The sequence below is a fragment of the Lithobates pipiens genome, unplaced genomic scaffold (assembly GCF_037356315.1).
Source record: "Lithobates pipiens isolate NorthernLeopardFrog02 unplaced genomic scaffold, aLitPip1_a1.2 Scaffold_8, whole genome shotgun sequence".
Lineage (NCBI taxonomy): Eukaryota > Metazoa > Chordata > Amphibia > Anura > Ranidae > Lithobates > Lithobates pipiens.
In genome coordinates this window covers 404,051,174-404,067,113 of record NW_027507903.1, presented here as the reverse complement: position 1 = coordinate 404,067,113, position 15,940 = coordinate 404,051,174, and the positions used below count along the sequence as shown (strand labels likewise).

The 15,940-nt window shown below is 39.7% G+C and overlaps 1 protein-coding gene across 2 annotated transcripts in view; it reads left to right on the top strand.

Moving 5' to 3' along the window:
• Positions 1 to 15,940, top strand: part of GABRA6 (gamma-aminobutyric acid type A receptor subunit alpha6) — a 114,080-nt gene that overhangs the window by 18,691 nt on the left and 79,449 nt on the right. For both annotated transcript variants that reach the window (XM_077474095.1, XM_077474094.1), the window contains exons 5-6: positions 10,534 to 10,616; positions 12,950 to 13,093. In XM_077474095.1, coding sequence (XP_077330221.1) covers positions 10,534 to 10,616; positions 12,950 to 13,093 — 227 coding nt within the window. The remainder of the gene's footprint in view (positions 1 to 10,533; positions 10,617 to 12,949; positions 13,094 to 15,940) is intronic.

Here is a 15,940-nt window from a genome sequence, read left to right as displayed (position 1 = left end):
TTCATTGTGGATATCTGTTTCTCAGGTTTTTTTTGGTTTCCCTGTTTTTGCCTGGCACCGCCTAGCGGAGCAGTTTTTGCCCCCACACAGAAACTGGTGATATCCTGATATGAAGAAAAGACGGCTACTAGTTATGGACAGCCGACATAATCCAACAGGTTTAGCCCCTAGGAACAGGGACTTGTACTGATTTGGAATGTATTTTAGTTGTGGGAGACTTTCACCTCTTTCCATCCTATTTGCCGTGTTCGCAGTATTAACAATACAATAAGCTAGTCGGGGATTGGATTGCATAACCGCACATCAGACTTTCTCGCTAACTCAGCAGATTCAGTGGGGTATATTTCTGTGTCACGGATTGCAATCGCATGTTCATCTTACCTCTCTGTACCATTCAATTGGGCACTAATAGTTACTATGATCCATTGTGTATGTTCCTCATACCAGTATCCTGCTATGGCATGTAGCGGAGATTGGAGGTTTGAGCCTTAGCATGAAAGATGTTTCCCTCCCTGTTTTTTCCTTGGTTATTGTAAGGACTAATTTGCAGCATTGTCCCGTTTGAATCTAATGAGATATCTTGCGCATACTTATGCCCCTCCCATCGCACTGAGAATGATTAATGTATGGCGGGATGGAAGTTCTCCTGTGTTTGTATTTTTTTTTTTTTTCTTCCAGTTTTCCATTTCCTGCCTCTGATCGGTGGCTCCCTCCAACCTCCTAAACAAGCTACTCAGTGATGTTAGAGCAATGTTTTTTGGTCCCAGAAGTTATTTGCCAAATTGATATAACCAGCTGTATGCGGCTGTAGCGATGTATGGGGTTCCACGCCTCCGAGATGGGAGGAAATCCGCTTGTTGGCCGAGAATATTTGAATAACTGTGTGTATAATAGGGGGAAATTGAACCTCAGAGGTCAACCTTTGTTCTAGGTATAAGTTTTATTATTTATTTTTTATTTTTCTCAATGCACACCTTGTCGCCTGTTGATCTCGGGCTTCTATATTACAATAAACCCGACTCAGCCCTTCAGGCGACCAGGGGTGTATAGTTCATAGTTCTTATACTATACATAGTCTAACGGTTATATACTGTTATGAGTGGTCTATTCATATGTCCATTGAGGACTATTCGTCCTCTTACAGTTATTAGGGGTGCAGAGGTATTTCTTTCTCACCTACTTACACTCACTTGTTCAAACCTAGGTCTCCCTGCCCTGATCCTTGTTATTTATACCTGTTTGAGGGTTAGACAAGTTTTCTTTCTCACAGTAGCTATTTTTTCAAGGTGAGGACGATACATCTTAAAATGATCACCACAATATTGTTAGCTTTACTTAAGTAACACATCTTGCAAGTCCTCTCTGAGTGCTGGCTCTACTGAGTGTAGATGACCACCATTCTACGAGTCTCGTTCAGCGGGTTTTGAGTTTTGGATCTTGAATATCGAATTCAGAGTTTTATTATTCCTTTTCTTTTTCTTTTTTTGCCATTCTTTGGTTGCTTAGGGTCATATCCCCACTAGGTGAGGTCGTGGTGTGGATCCGTAATTTTTTTTTATTTTTGATCTTTTCTGTTTTTAATACAATTTCCACATTACGACCGCCCACCGACATTTTCCGGACCTTGGTTGAGCTCTTCAACCTAATTTTGAAGAACTAGCCGGCCTAGTTCTTCCCCGGACAAAAATATAATATTATTTCTTGTTGCAGTTACTTTTTATCTGATCTCATATAGACACTCATCCGAACCTCCTTCCCATTTACTTTATAGGCACGCCTATATTTGGATACCAATTATCTTTTATCCAGTGTCTCCTGTCCTTGTTCTAACAGCTCGCTTCCACGTTGGTCATTATCTCTTCCCATCATCTGCAGCGCTGCTGTAGAGCGATCCAAGCTACCTTGTAGTATACGCTGACGTCCTTACTGTCTTGCTAGATCTGCAGCCCGGACCTTGCTAATTTATCCCACGTTAAGGTTGTTTTTTACTCGAAGAGCATTACCCCTCCTTATTTGTTTGTTATTTCTTTTTTTCTTGGGTTTTTAGTAGTATATTGCATTGCAATTATGGTTCCCAACCCCCGCATTAACTCGTCGGATGCCCTGAAGATTGTCTCCCTGAATGTCCGTGGGCTAAAATCCCTGAGAAAAGGTCTTAATTACTCCTCTATCTGCACAAAAGTAAAGCGGACATTGTTTTCCTACAGGAGACACACTTCAAATCCTCCCAGATACCTAAATTAACTAATAATAGATTTCCGACGGTTTTCCATGCCACTAATAATTCGTCCAAATCCAAAGGAGTCTCAATCCTTGTGGCCAAACATTGCCCGATGCAAATAGAGGATACACATGCGGATCCTGATGCTCGGTTCCTCTTCATTAAGGGTACCATCAGAGGGAAAGATATTACACTGGCAAATATTTATGCACCCAATTCAGGTCAAACGTCATTTTTTAATTCCACTCTGGCCTCACTTACTTCGTTCCAGAAAGGCATTCTCGTCCTTGGTGGGGATTTTAATGTTCCCCTCAATCCGGCTCAAGATTCTTCCACGGGTACGTCATCCCTGCCCTACTCTGCGATTCGCAATATTAGATTACGCTTGCAGGAATTGTGTGTCCACGATTCGTGGCGCACTCTCCACCCTCAAGGGAGGGACTTCTCTTTCTTTTCCTTTCCTCACAATAGATATTCTAGATTGGATTATATTTTTTTGACCCAAAAGGACCTACCTGCCCTTGTAGAAGCCACCATAGAGGCCATGGTCTTATCTGACCATCATCCGGTCTCCATGACCATACAGATAGCCAATAACCGCATCTCTGCCCCTATCTGGCGGCTAGATCCCTCTCTACTAACTGATCCAGTTATTGCTGCCTCTATACAAGAAATTTTAACACATTACTTCTCAGATAATCATCTACCAGATACTGATCCTATGACACTGTGGGAAGCACACAAATGCACGATTCGGGGGGTGCTGATAGCGGCTGCAGCCAAAAGAAGGAAGGAACATAACATTCAAATTACACAACTCACTAGTCGCATCAAAACCTTGGAGAAAACCCACAAACTCTCTCTTGCCCGTGACACTCTTTCTGATTTAACTCAGGCCAGATTAGAACTCCTACAATTACTAAATTCCCAAATTAAAAGACGCTATGTCCTATCGCGTAAACTATTTTACGAATATGGTAATAAATCAGGTAAGTTACTAGCCAGGGCCCTCCGTAAACAACAAGCTTTTAAAACGATACATTCCATCACAGATCCCATGGGCAATAAAGTAGTATCGAACCACCTAATTGCTGATCAATTCGTCCAATATTATACCAAATTATATAATTTGAACGAGACTTCCGAGCACAGCGACACTACAAATAGGACGAATCTCTGAATTTTTACAGTCGTACGCACCACGCCCCATCACTTCTGAAATGGCACTTCAATTAGAATCTCCCTTGTCGTCTCTTGAATTTGAAACTACCCTCAAACAATTGAAACCAGGGAAAAGCCCAGGCCCAGATGGCCTCACCGTAGGTTACTATAAATCATTTGCGCCCACTTTACAACAATACTTTTTGACAGCGTTTAATTCCTTAGCGTCGGGTGCTACCCCACCACGAGACCTGTTGAGGGCCCACATAACTGTAATCCCGAAACCAAACAAAGACGAATCCCAAGTATCAAACTACAGACCCATATCTTTACTTAACGTTGATTTAAAAAATTTTGCCAAAATATTAGCTAATCGCCTCCTCCCTCTCATACCCCAACTCATTTCTCTTGATCAAGTTGGTTTTGTTCCGGGGAGGGAGGGTAGAGATAACACGATTAAGGCGCTTAACATACACCATTGGCTTTCCTCCTCCAAAAAGACGGGTTTCTTTCTTTCGTTGGATGCGGAGAAGGCATTCGACAGAGTGGCCTGGGACTACATGGCTGAAGTTCTTCGCAAATTGGGCTTTCCGGAAAGACTGTTTTCTTTTATTATGGCTCTATATGCCTCCCCCACGGCCCAGGTCCGCATTAACGGTCAACTGTCGGACGCCTTCTCCATATCTAACGGGACGCGTCAGGGATGTCCACTTTCCCCGTTAATATTCATTCTTACCTTAGAGCCCCTCCTCCGGAAGATTAACGCAAACCCAGATATCAAAGGTATAACGATTGGAGACACATCACATAAAATAGCTGCGTTTGCAGACGATGTTTTACTCTTCCTTTCAGAACCACATGTCACGATCCCTAACCTCCTCAAGGACCTTGATGACTTCAAAGTTCTGTCCAACTTAAAAATTAATTTTGCAAAATCGGAAGCCCTGAACATTTCCCTGAGTTCAGAAACAGTAGCCACATGCCAACAGAATTTTCCCTTTCGTTGGAATGAAAGAGCTATAACGTATCTAGGCATCAAGCTGCCTTCACGATTGGAAGATCTTTACGCCCTCAATTACACCGCCCTTTTACAAACCATTCGGAAAGATCTTAAAGCTTGGTCGACGGGCATTTTTTCTTGGTTCGGTAGGGCCTCAATTATTAAAATGAATATACTACCCCGTTTGTTATATATTCTACAAACTATCCCCATAAAACTTCCTCCCGCCTATTTTAAAGCTTACCAATCCTATTGCTCCAATTTTATTTGGAGTGGTAAACGACCACGGATTAGCTTCGCCAGATTGAGTTTACCCAAAACGAAAGGCGGCATTGGGCTACCTGACATCAAGAAGTATTTTATTGCCAGCCATCTGTCTAGAATAGTGGACTGGAATGTACATACTCCCACTAAAGCCTGGACGCAAATAGAAAATATGTTTTCCACTACACCGCTCAAATTGTTACCCTGGATAGACCCTGGACATGTCCCGACAAAATGCAAACAGAACCCCTTGATTGCGAGTACACTGTATGCCTTTAACTTAGCCTGTAGTAATCACGGTATTTCCTCGCACCGCAGCCCGATGACACCGCTAAAACACAACCCTGCATTTCCAGTAGGCCAATCGGATGCTTTTCTTTCCGGTATATGGCCTTCTTCAGATATTAGAGCAATGCTTTTCTTCTCAGGAACTACATTTAAATCCCTTCTAGACCTTCCCCACCAGCCCTCGGGACGCCCATTCCCTCAATGGGCTTACCTCCAGATAAAACATTTTCTGTTTTATCAGGGGGCGAACTCCGACTTCGCCCGTAATCTTACCTCATTTGAAGTTCTCTGTAATCAGATGGAACCACAACGGCATGTGATCTCTACTATCTACGCCTTACTCTTTGCTAATTTCAACCCCAAAGCAAATATAGCAACAGTTAAATGGGAAAATGATTTATCCATCTCCCTGTCGATCGATGACTGGTCACATATATATGCCAATTTACTTAAGGGATCAATTAATGTGTCTGTACAAGAAACCAATTTTAAGATATTCTCTAGGTGGTATCTAACTCCTGAAAGGCTCCATCGTCGGGATCCCAAAATTCCCTCGATGTGCTGGCGATGCTCAGACACTGTGGGTACGTTCTTACACATTTGGTGGTCCTGTCCTCGCATACAGCCTTTTTGGAGAGAGATTCACTGTCTAATCAGACACATTACCACTATCCCCATTGATTTGTCCCCTGCCCAAATGCTATTGCACCATTCTGGTCTTCCCAAGAAGCTGTATCATCGCTCATTGGCACAACATCTGCTTAATGCAGCGAAAATGTGCATTCCTGTAGTCTGGAAATCTTGCTCCCCCCCCTCTGTCGCTGACTGGATCACAAGAGTGTCTAAAATTGCTGAGATGGAAGAACTAATCCATCAATCGAATGATACCCCTACTAAATTTTGGGGGACCTGGGCCTGCTGGCTTCACTTTGGAGGTTCGGATGAGTGTCTCCACTTGTTAACCGGTTCTCCTCCGCCCTGAGGTGGATGAATTGGTTATTTCCAATTTCTTCTTGTGTCTCCTTTTTTGTCCTTTTTTTTTGCTTTTCGGTTAAGGGTAGACAGTTTATCATTTATGAAGACCTGACTCTTCTGATGCCTTGTATGAAGGTTCAGGATACTCTTCTCCTTACCTTGCCTACTGACTTTGATTGCTTCTTTGATAATTTCTGTGAATTCGACTTTATTGTCTTTTCTATTATGATATAGACTATTATATACTTGGCGATTTCCAGCTACTGTTCGCCTCTGTATTCTAATATAAAGTCAAAAATGTGCTATTTTGTTTTCATTACTCTTTTTTCACTATATTTTGTTCTTCTATGCAATGTTATTGTATTGTATTTTATTGACTATTTTCTTCAATAAAAGCTTTTTCTGGAAAAAAAAAAAGAAACAGCGATGTATCTCTACTCCCAGTCAATACACTGCCCCCACAGTTGGAAACAACTCCCTAGGGAATAGGGATGAGCTCCGAGTCAAACTCATGTTCGACTCAAACATTGCCTGTTCGCCGAACAGCCAACAATTTGGGGTGTTTGCGGCAAATTCAAAAAGTCACGGAACACCCTGTAAAAGTCTATGGGAGAAATCTAAAGTGCTAATTGTAAAGGCTTATATGCAAGTTATTGTCCTAAAAAGTGTTTGGGGACCTGGGTCCTGCCCCAGGGGACATGTATCAATGCAAAAAAACTTTTAAAAACGTAAGCTTTTTTTGGGAGCAGTGATTTTAATAATGCTTGAAGTGAAACAATAAAAGTGTAATATTCCTTTAGATTTCGTACCTAGGGGGTGTGTATAGTATGCCTGTAAAGGGGCGCATGTTTCCCATGCTTACAACTGTCCCTGCACAAAGTGTAATTTCTGCAGGAAAAAAAGTAATTTAAAAGCACTTACGGCTAAAATGAATTGTCGGCTCCCCGTAATACAGAGAACAGTCATTGAAAGTCACTGATTAAAAAAAAAACGTGGGGTTCCCCCCAAATTCATTTACCAGGCCCTTCAGGTCTGGTATGGATATTAAGGGGAAACCCATGTCAAATAAAAAAAATTATGTGGGGTTCCCCCCAAATATCCATACCAGACCCTTCAGGTCACCTGACCCACCCCCTCTGACGCAAGGAGAAACCCAGGCTTCCCCAGTGATGTGTGGGTGACCCCGTCCCCCTCTGATGTAACGGAAACCTGCATTACATCAGAGGGGGTGGGCTCACCCATACATCACTGGGGAAGCCTGGGTTTCCCCTTGCGTCAGAGGGGGTGGGGTTAGGTGATGGGTGGCCCCGTCCTCCTCAGCTAAAACCTGTCAGGCTGTCGGGATTCCCGCAGTGTCTCCGGTGGAGACAGGATGGATGCGCTGCGCTTGACCATCGGGAGAGATCACCCATCGCTGGACCCCGTAGAAGAGATCAGCCATCGCTGGATAGCAAGAGTGAATTACCACCACTGGAATCTTTTTTTTAATTTTTTTTATTTTTAATAAATTACTTTTCCTAATGGTGTGTGTGTGTGTGTGTTTTTTAACAATTTTTTAGACTTTCTTTGTGAAATGTTTTTTTTGGTATTTTTGTACCCCCTTACCATTTCAAACAAGGGAGGCTGGGATCTGGGGGTCCGTTGTTAAAGGGGGCTTCCAGATACTGATAAGCCGCCCGCCTGCAGACCCCCAAAACCAGCGGCCAGACCCCCAAAGCATCCTCTCAATGTTGAGGGCATGTGGCCTGTTACGGTTCAGGAAGGGGGCTCTCTCTCATCTCCCCCCTCTTTTCCTGCGGCGTGCAAGGTTGCGTGCTCGAATAAAGGGTCTGGTATGGATTTTTGGGGGGCAACTCCACACCATTTTTTTTTATTTGACGCGGGGTTTCCCTTAATATCCATACCAGACCTGAAGGGCCTGGTAATTGAATTGAGGGGAACCCCACGCGCTTTTTTTTTTATCAATGACTTTCAATGACTGCTCTATGTATTACGGGGAGCCGACAATTCATTATAGCCATGAGTGCTTTTAAATTACTTTTTTTCCTGCAGAAATAACACTTTGTGCAGGGAAACATGTGCCCCTTTACAGGCATACTACACACACCCCTCAGGTATGAAATTTAAAGGAATATTACACTTTTATTGTTTCACTTTAAGCATTATTAAAATCACTGCTCCTGAAAAAACTGACGTTTTTAAACTTTTTTTGCATTGATACATGTCCCATGGGGTAGGGCCCAGGTTCCCAAACACTTTTTAGGACAATAACTTGCATATAAGCCTTTAAAATTAGCACTTTTGATTTTGAACGTTTGAGTCCCATAGACTTTAATAGGGTTCTAAAGTTCACACAAAGTTTAGGTCTGTTCACAGGTTCCGGTGCGAACCGAATCGGGGGTGTTCGGCTCATCCTTACTAGGGAACACTTACTCCTTGATCTCCCCCTAGTTTTAACTCCTTCCCTGCCAGTGACATTTATACAGTAATCAGTGGGTATTTTTAGCTCTGATTGCTGTATAAATTACAGTGGTCCCAAAAAAGTGTCAAAAGTGTCTAATCTGTCTGTCGCAATGTTGCAGTCCCTCTAAAAATCACAGATCACCGCCATTACTAGTAAAAACTTTTTTTTTTTTTTAAATGCCATAAATCTATCCCCTATTTTGTATATATATACCTTTTGTGTAAACCAATATACGCTTATTGCAAATTTTTTATTTTTTTACCAAAATATGTAGACTAATGCATATGGGCCTAAACTGATGAATAAATTTGTTTTTTATTGTTTTTTAATTTGGACATTTATTATAGCAAAAAGTAAAAAAATCTTGTTTTTTTTTTCAAAATTGTTGCTATTTTTTTGTTTTTGTTGAGGTGATCAAATAGCACCAAAAGAAAGCTCTATTTGTGGGAAAAAAATCATGTAAATTTTGTTTGGGTACATCGTAACCACGCAATTTTCAGTTAAAGCAACGCAGTGCCGTATGGCAAAAATTGCCCTGGTCATTAAGGGGGCAAATCCTTTTGGGGCTGAAGTGATTAAAACACACTCTGCACCTGCCCTCCCCCTCCAGAAGATTGTTCCCACACACCTGTGTAGTTTCATGCTTTTCCAATGCAGACATTGTCAGTGAGCACTGTTCTCCATCTTAACACAGCCATTGACTGTCTCGTCACCTTCTTCTTGCATAGATTGTTCATTTGGCAGTGTGTGCAGGAGTGTAGTGATCACAGAACAGCCTATGTTGAACTTAGCGGTAGTATTGAAAACAGGATAGATGTGTTCCTAAAAGACTGTAAATCCCGCTTTACACTATAGAGTCTGACTATGCAATCTCCTTTAGATATCCCCTCAACTATGTAGTGCAAGGGCCTGCCTGAGTGGATACAGATTGATTAGGTGAGTCCTCCAATTATATAGTTTTGGTAAATCTAAAAGAGGTTGCACAATCATATTGTGTAGTGTATGGTCACTAACTGTATGTACACATAAAATTAACAAATTTTACTTTCGGAGCCATTATTTGTTAATGGCACCCCAAATGTGGAAGCAAATGCGCAGTTTGTCAAGTGCAAAAATATGCGACAAACGTAATCCAAAAAAAATGCAAACCGAAACACATCAAAATGTCCCATGAGCTATTTTACTGTGCTTGTCATGAGTATGTCACGGGAAAAATACACAAAAAAAACATACCCTCCCAATATGCTGGTGGGAATAGGGCCTAAAAGTGATATTTGTGTATTTACACCCTCCTCTCTCTGAGCTAGACATGGATTACAAAAACATTGACAGCTGAATGTCTCCCTTCCATATATGTGTATAAACCTGGCCATACACTATGCAATTGTACAATCTCTGTACAATTTCCTTTAGATTTACCAAAACTGTATAATGGGAGAACCCACCTAAACAATCCATTCAATTGTTAACAAATCAGGCAGGCCCTTGCACTACATGGTTGATGATAGATCTAAAGGAGATTTTACATTCAGATTGTAACATGTATGGCCATCTTAAAGAAAGAAGTAGAAAAGCAGATGGAAAAAAAAAGAGTTGGTGGAGGTGTGGTCCAGAGTGGTAAACATGCTTTATTCTGTGATGTGTAGGGGAGTGCACGATGGGATACGAAGTTTCCCGGAAGGTTACAATTATGATACAGGAAGCCAGCTCCCAGAAAGCATTTTCTTTTAAAGTTGAACAGAGAGGAGAACATTTAAAGCTTCCATTGACAAGGTAAGTGAGAGATAAGCATATTGGGATAGCTTGGGCAGAAAAAAAAACATAAGAAGGTTTCTTATTTTTTTTTTAAAAAGTGGAATTCTGCCTGAGAAGGTGAACTTAGCCTTTAATTCACTTTACTTTCGCCATATGTCAACACTGAGCTGGCCTTAAGAAAGCACATTTTACAACTATTATATAATGTGGCACACATTTCTGACTGCAATATGAATGCAACTCTTTCAATCTGAGTCTTTAAAATGTTTGGTTGCACATACATCTGCTTTGGTAAAAAAAAAATAAAAAAAAATCAATGAATAATTTATTTTTGCTGAGCACAAAACAATGTTAAACATGATATAAAGTATACTGTGTTAAAATGTCATAGTATCTTTTTTTCAGATTGACAATTAAAGCAGAATGTCCTATGAGGTTAATGAATTTTCCTATGGATGGACATGCATGCCCTCTGAAGTTTGGCAGCTGTATGTAGAATTCATTTATTATATTTTATGAAAACATATCACAATATGCTACTTATACGCCATTATTTATTAATAAGCAGTAGTTGTTTTAATGGATTACACGGGAACAGTTTTGTGTTAGTAGTGATGTTGCTGTTCAGAAAGTTAGTACATGCAGCTGTAGGCATCTTTTAGGGAATGTTTAGAACAAAGTGATGTCCTTACTGTCTTACACGTTATTGAACTAGGCCTTTCCTATGTATAAGCAGATGTCTTGTAAGAAGGTTACGTTAACTTTGCCTGCCTTTTCTGTCATTGTACAAATGCTGCAGTGAAAGAAGTGATAAATGTCCCTTAAAGGTGCTATCCACTTTGCATGTGGATGCATATCAATTTTTTTTACACAAATGTGTCTTCAGCTGTTCTTATGGAGGAATGAGAAAGTGGGAGAGCTACAGAGAAAGCTACAGAGGGTATCCTATCTAACTCTCACTAAACTTTTAATATTACTTTTTCTTTTACTCAGTCGATTATCCCTGAGTTACTCTATAACCCCAAGCCTAGCAAATAAAATTATCCTAAAATCTTACATTGAATATTGAATCACTAATCCCCAATATTGTTTGCTATTATTGTGTCAAAACCATGATAAAAAAAAAAAAAAAAAATATATATATATATATATATATATATATATATATATTCCATCTTACCAATCCTTAGATGTGGTAGCTGAATTTGTTTTTTTTTTCCTTTTATGCCCCATACACACAGAAATTCTGGCAGAAAAAGTCTGATCAGATTATGTTGTTGTGTGTGGACTTTTTCTGTTGGAATTTCCGATGGAAAAAGTTTGAGAGCTGGATCTAAAATTTAGTGACAACAAAATCCGATCAGACTTTTTCAGATTGTTTGTAGAGAATTCTGACACACAAGGTGCCACGCACACATGCCATGAAAGCTTTTGGCTACTGGCTTCTACGTAGTCCTATTGTACGTTTTGGACGTCACCTCGTTCTGAACGATTGGATTTTACGACAACTTTGTGCGACCGTGTGTATGCAAGACAAGTTTCGGCCAAAATCCGTCGGAAAAAATCTGATGGATTTTGTGGTCGGAATGTCCGACCGTGTGTATAGGGCCTTAGGCTTTATTTCCTTTATTTTCACCAGCTGCTTTCCAGTAACATTCTTCCCACACTATAGTGACAATGCACATGTATTGTACTGTATCTATGGAGTAGTAGCATTGCTATCCTAGGAGAGAACACAAAGGGAGTTATTTGGGGCAACACGGTGGTGTAGTGGGTAGCACTCTCACCTAGCAGTAAAAAGGTTTGCTGGTTTGAATCCCAACCACAACACTACCTGCCTGGAGTTTGTACGTTCTCCCTGTGCCTGCGTGGGTTTCCTCCAGGTACTCTGGGTTCCTCCTACACTCCAAAGACATGCTGGTAGGTTAATTGGCTTCTGTCCAAAATTGGCCCTAGTATATGAATGTGAGTTGGGGACTTTGTCTTGTGGGCTCCTTGAGGGTAGGGACTGATGTGAGTGTGTGATGTATGTGTAAATTGACAGCGCTATATGGGTACCTTAAATAAATAATTAAATAATAGATGAGCATCTTAGTGAGATGCAATGTACAGGGATAGTGATAATTGTAGACATGTACACTCACTCAGGTTGAACTGGATGGACTGGTATCTTTATTCAGTCTTACTAACTATGTAGTAAAGGCAAATCCACTGCACTTGAAAGTAAAGTAAAGGGGATGTGCATGGAAAATAAAAAACAGCATTTTAGCTTGCACATGATTGGAGGATAAAATCAGCAGAGCTTCCACTCATTTCAGCTCTACCCCTTAGATTAAGAGTGACTGCACTTCCAAGTGTACTTGCAGTGCAAAGTGAATTTACCTTTTCGTTAATAACCCCCAAAGTCCTCTCCTCCACATTTCCTCTCCATAACATAGGATGTGTGTGTTAGTCTACAGAAATATCTGGAATCAATGTAACAGATTAAAATGCAGCACATACAAAAAGCACAGGATGTTATCAGCTGACAAGGTTTCTGACATTTCTATAACACTGAATTGAAAATGCAGGTTATTGCTTTATGATCCAGCAAGGCAAGCTCATTATAAAAAACTTGAAACTGTAACGGAATTACATTTTTCTGTTATTCAGTTGTAGTGCTTTTCTTAGCACCCCTGACCCCCATACACACACCCTACCTCCCCTCTCCCCATCAGGAATTGGAATATGAGGAAGAAATATGGTTTAGCATTGCTACTCATTTGCCAAGGTCATGTTTTATGTTTATTCTTTTTTCTCTGTTCTGAACTCAATTAAACAGATGCATATCCAAAAAGTGAAATTGTTTATACGTGGAAGAAAGGACCTTTATACTCAGTTGAGGTACCAGAAGAATCTTCAAGTCTCCTCCAATATGATCTTGTTGGGCAAACAGTTTCAAGTGAAACAATGAAATCTAATACAGGTATTTTACCATATCTTTCTTTAGTCATGTGGCCATTTTATTTAAAAAATATTTTTATAGCCTATCATATACAAATGGCTCCATTTTATTTTATTTAGGACATCTTTGCTTTGTTTCTACAAATGATTTAATTCACTGTGATATAAATGGGTTAATTTACTAAAGGCATATAGACTATGCAATTTTCAAAGTGCAGTTGCACTCTTCAAGAACAGTGATCGTGCTCCAGTGATTAATAGGTGAGCAGAAGCTCTGCTGACTTCTATCATCCAATCATGTGCAAGCAAAAATGCTGTTTTTTTTTTCTTTGCATGCAATTGGGTATTCTTTGGAAAGTGAAGCTTCACTTAAAGTGGTTGTAAAGTCAGAATGTTTTTCGCCGCAAGATCACTTTTATCGGCGGAGGGAGAGAGGCCCTCCTCCTGCCACTCTCCGGTGTCCTCTGCTTACCGGAGCTGTTGGTAGTGGCAGAGACGATCAGATGATTCTCCTTCCTGGGTATGGAGATGAGTGAGGGAAAGATCGCCCCCACCCATCGCCTTACTATTGCAGGGCAGAAACAACGTTAAAATGTCACTTCCGCCCATAGCTCTTAAAGAGGCATTTTTTTTTTCAAATGACAATTTTATTTTTATTTTATTTTTATTGCATTTTAGTGTAAATATGATATCTGAGGTCCTTCTGACCACAGATCTCATATTTAAGAGGTCCTGTCATGCTTTTTTTCTATTATAAGGGATGTTAACATTCCTTGTAATAGAAATAAAAGTGGCACAATTTTTTTTTATTTTTTTTTAAAAGAACAGTGTAAAAATAAAAGGAAAAATAAATAAGTAAAAAAATAAATACATTTTTAAATGTGCCCCGTCCCACTGAGCTCGCATGCAGAAGTGAACGCATACGTGAGTAGTTCCCGCATATGAAAGCGGTGTTCAAACCACACAAGTGAGGTATTTCCGTGATCGGTAGGATTTTTTAAATGTCGCCTATGGAGATTTTTAAGGATTAAATGTTGCCATTCCACGAGTGGGCGCAATTTTGAAGTGTGACATTTTGGGTATCAATTTACTCAGGATAACATTATCTTTTACAATATAAAAAAATCGGGCTAACTTTACTGTTGTCTTGTTTATTTTATTCAAAAAAGTATTTAGTATATGTATTTTTTCTAAAAAAAAAAGTGTGCATGTAAGACCGCTGCATTAATACAGTGTGACAGAAAATATTGCAACGACCACCATTTTATTCTCTAGGGTGTTAGAAAAAAGAATATATAATGTTTGGGGTTCTAAGTAATTTTCTAGCAAAAATAACTGTTTTTAACTTGTAATCAACAAATTTCAGAAAGAGGCTCGGTCCTTAAGTGGTTAAAAAATCTCCATATGTGAAGCTTTAAACGCCTTTACATTTTTTTTTCATTTTTTTTTTTTATATTGTCCCTTTAATTATTTTTTTAAACACTTGTATTCCTATTACAAGGAATGTAAACAACTCTTGTAATAGGATTAAGGACGACACATATCAAATCAAAGTGCTGAAACTCCAGCAACAATGACCATGAACTCATGAACATCCATTATAACATTCAATAAACAAATCAATAAAGATATTCTTTCTGATGTTTCAGATAAAGAACTAAGAAATAAAGGATGTATTTTTATATTTATTGTCTGTCCTGTCTGGAGAGCAATAGAGCATGGATGTCATGCACATACAGTAATCCTAGGTTTGAGACCTTTGAGCACCCAGTTCCCATAAGTGTTATCCTTTCTATTAAACTATTAAAGTAGGAGAAAATTAGTATACATGAATTTTTCCTATAGGTAAGCCTATAATAAGACCTATAATAAGACTTACCTATAGGTACTGTAAATATCACCTAAACTATTTACTGTACACGCAGCCAGTGACGTCACTAGCACAAGCACTCTGATGGAACAGCATACCTGTGCTGTTCCTGTAGAGTCCTAGGAGTCCTGTGCCATAAAAGGAGGCTCCCACATATGATCCCAAGTCTGTGAACCCAGAAGACCAGATGAAGATGGCAGCACCATCAGCGGTGACTTTGCCCTGCTAGAAAGCTCCACATAAAATTCAAATAATGTGCTAGTATGCAATGCATACTAGCACATTATGGCATTGCCTTTAAGGTTTAAAAAAAAAAAAAACAAGGAAAATCCAATTTGGAGGCACTATTATACTAATATAAAGTTTCCCATCGCATCAAAAGAAGAGAGTTTTATTAAGTTTTACACAATTTCTGAACAAAATGCCATTTAATTCCAATTAGGAATTGTTCTTTATTTGGATTGAAAGACACGGAAGATAGTATATATTAACCAAATTTGAATGAGAATACTCATATTACATTTGGGCTAGAACTATCAACTGCCATCTCAAGATTGTTGATAGCCTGAACCACTTCAGCCCCGAAAGGATTTACCCCCTTAATGACCAGGCCATTTTTTGCGATGCAGCACTGCATCGCTTTAACTGACAATTGCGTGGTTGTGCAACATTGTATCCAAACAAATTTCCCACAAATAGAGCTTTCTTTTGGATGTATTTGATCACCTCTGCAGTTTTTATTTTTTTCGCTATGAACAAAAAAGCAACAATTTTGAAATATTGATTGGTTTGCGCAAAAGTTATAGTGTCTACAAAGTAGAGGCAAGGTTGAAAAAAGACACCAGTCCATCAAGTCCAACCTATGTGTGTGATTGTATGTTAGTATTACATATTATTAGAGGCAGCCTTTTCTTAGTTAGAAATATATGTTATACTTAACTGCTATGTGCAGTGGTTTTGCATAGAGTAGCCCCAATCCTTCTCTTCTTGGATCCCCTA